The sequence below is a fragment of the Montipora foliosa genome, chromosome 1 (assembly GCF_036669935.1).
Source record: "Montipora foliosa isolate CH-2021 chromosome 1, ASM3666993v2, whole genome shotgun sequence".
In the NCBI taxonomy this organism is placed as follows: Eukaryota; Metazoa; Cnidaria; class Anthozoa; order Scleractinia; family Acroporidae; genus Montipora; species Montipora foliosa.
The window spans coordinates 58970272-58973491 of NC_090869.1; the positions used below are offsets into that span (position 1 = coordinate 58970272).

General features: G+C 38.0%; 1 protein-coding gene across 1 annotated transcript in view; it reads right to left on the minus strand.

The window, feature by feature from the left end:
• LOC137971765 (uncharacterized) overlaps positions 1-2994 on the minus strand; it is a 4638-nt gene extending 1644 nt beyond the window's left edge. The window contains exon 1 of the mRNA XM_068818535.1: positions 2127-2994. Coding sequence (XP_068674636.1) covers positions 2127-2994 — 868 coding nt within the window. The remainder of the gene's footprint in view (positions 1-2126) is intronic.
• Positions 2995-3220: the final 226 nt, after the last annotated feature.

A 3220-nucleotide genomic window follows, 5' to 3' on the forward strand; every position in this document is an offset into this window, starting at 1 on the left:
AGCCTCCTGATACAATAGCGAGGAAGCATGAGTGGCACTTTACTCATTGTTTTGCTTTAAATTCTTTTCGATTTCGGCCTTGCTGGCATGAACCCCGTGTACATGGTGAATCATTCAAAGGCTTAAATGACGTAAATGAGTCATAAGTTTTGGTTGGTTCGGAGGTTATTTTGTTGGCGGGTTTACAGACCACACCTCTTTGTGATGGCTCCCCGTAAAATATTAGTTCCCGCAATGAACCTTTAAAAAAACTAGGATTAAAGAGCTCCCGCTTGAATCAATTAAATACTGTTCCATTTCCCTCAAATAGCTTGTGGGATTTTTCTCGTCAATTTTTGAATATTATTTTTGTTAAAAGAAAAACGCATTTTTCGTTCAGCGTGAAATACACATGCTTCGTGTCTCACCTTTCTGATGAGAAAACAAAAGGCATATATATATCATATATACTTTGAAATTGCAACGTTTTTGTAAACGGGTGTATATATATATATATATATATATAAGCAGTGTACGGTTGGTTGACCTAACGATGAACTCCCAGTAAGAGGATCCACAGGATACAATGTCTCGACGCGAATTTGTAGTTAAGTGTACGTAAGGAAAAGCGACGAAGAGACAAACTCTTGACTGTTCTGGACGAAGTTTAATACGACGGTTCGGCCGTTCGGCCTTCTTCAGGTTAAAAGTTAAAAACTAAAAAAACTATTTACAATGAGTGCAAATCACAAAAACAGCAGCTTATATATACAGAGCAGAAATATTGAAATTAAGGAAACGAAACAAAACAAAGGTCAAAGCTACAAGGTGACACGGATTTGACAATCAAAGACAAATAAAGAACTATAACAAAGGTCTAAACTCCAAGGTGACATAGATTTAACAATCAAAAACAAATAAAGAACTATAGGTGACATATCAATAAAAACGCATCGTATTGGGAAAATGTCAACTCACAACTACTCAATTGTAGTGATTAATGCGGTGTTTCGATCTAGATTCCTGCCTTTTATTAAGACCATGAGGATTAAGGGTAAATAATTGCGCAGTCCAATAGGCCTCCCTAGTGAGTAACAATTATTCAAGATGTAAAGAACTTTCAAAAGACCTAATTTGTTCGATAATGATGAAATTGATTTGTGAAATTTCATGTTCAGAGTTATTATAGTGGATAGCCAATTCACAATTTTGTTTTGTTCTTCAGCATGTTCGACTTGTGGTTACGGAATCTTACTTTAAATTCAGTCGAGGTGGAGCCCACATATTGCAGGTTGCATTTGGCACAAGTGGCCAAATAAATAACATTGTGCGATGAACAAGAAAGTTTTTGTTGAATGGAATAATGACGACCAGTAGCTGAACTTTGAAATTTTGAAGCTTGAATTAAATAATTTTTACAAAGATCGCATTTCTTATTTCATTTTGAACAACCCCCATTTTCTTCTCTTTGATTTCTACAAGAGGTTACCTGAAATTTGGATGGCGCTAACAACTCCTTTTAAGATTTTTTGTTCTCCGATAAGCGGGAAAAATTGACTTGGACGGAAAAATTTCTTTGACTTCTGGTGAAGATTGCAATAGATGAAAGTGATTTTTAATTACTTTTTGGATATCTAACACAATTGGATTGTAGTCAAGCACCAGTGGAAAAACTTTCTTATCTGGTTTGACCTTTTTGCTCAAAAGTTCAGATCTTGATATACTGAGAGCTTTGTCGAAATGTTTATCGACAAGCTCCGCCGGATAATTTTGAGATTTCAAATATCCTTTATATTCCTTACACCTATTTTGAAGAAAGTCGTTGGTAGAACAATTGCGTTTGATTCTTAAAGCTACCCCAAAGGGGACTGCTCTTTTGCAATATGAGGGATGTGAACTCGAAAAAGGTAGATAGAGGTGGCTATCGGTGGGTTTAGCATAAACATCAGTGCTAATAAACCCGTTACAAAAATGCGACGTGAGATCAAGGACATTCAAATGACTTTCGGAGTAAACCAATTCGAATTTAATAGTAGGGTACAAATCATTGATATAATCAGTGAATTCCAATAATTTAGGTAAACCCTGAGTCCAGAGGTCAAAAATATCGTCCCTGTATCTCCACCAAAGCATAGGTCTCAAAATACCCTCAAATTTGGCTTTCTCGTCGATGATGCCCATCGCTAGATCTGCATAACTGCAGGCGTTTTTCGGTCCCGTGGCCGTACCGTGTTTTTGAACAAAGCTCTGACCAGCAAACTGGCAATTATTTACCCTGAGACAAATTTTGACGGCTTCAACTAAGCAATCAGTGGAAGGAATGTTATCGGATCTGGAATTAAGTGCCTTTCTAACTGCTGAAATACCTAGATTGTTGTCAATGTTTGGAAACATTGACACTACATCCCAAGACACAAGGAGGGACCCCTCAGGGAATGGGCCTTTTGCATTCAAATCTTCTAATTTGTTGATAAAATCCGTGGAATCCTTCACAAAGGATGGAAGACTCTGTGAAAGAGGTTTGAGGTAGAATTCTGTCAAAGCAGAAAGCCGTTCAATTGCTGTACCGCAACAGGATGTAATAAGCCGAAGTGGGTTGTCACGTTTGTGTGTTTTGACATTCCCAAATGCCACTCCCGGTTTTGGTTCCAAATTTACAACCCACGTAGCAATCTCCTGGCTAATCTGCCCCTCAGAAAACCACTTACGACTCCATTCCTTAACCACTTCAAAATGGTCAAGTGTTGGGTCGGAATCTATGCTGTCATGATGCAAATCATTATTAAGCTGCCCTAGTATCTTATTTTGGTATTCTTGTTGACTGAGAACAACGAACCTAGAACCTTTATCTTGAATTCTAATAACATTTCCACTAGATTTAAGAGACCTTAAAGCTAACCTTTCTTCTCTCGTAAGATTGTCCTTGGTAGTTCTTAGATTAGCAGGCTTAAGGATGTCGTTCTTCACATTGTTGAGGAACACTTCTACCTCCGGGAAACTGGATTTTGGAGGCATCCATTGGGAAGCTAATGGGATCGCTGAAAATCGGTCGTCCACCACAAGCGGGTTGTCTTCAGCATTACGTTCTAATTCACTACGTTCAAACGAACGTAAATCATTTTCATCTTATAGATCCATAAAACAAACTGAACCACAGGTATGGGAGGATCGCAAGCGAACCCAAAACACAACTTTTAATGGACATAGTATACAAGAAGTACTCAATTTCAACAAGCGGAAC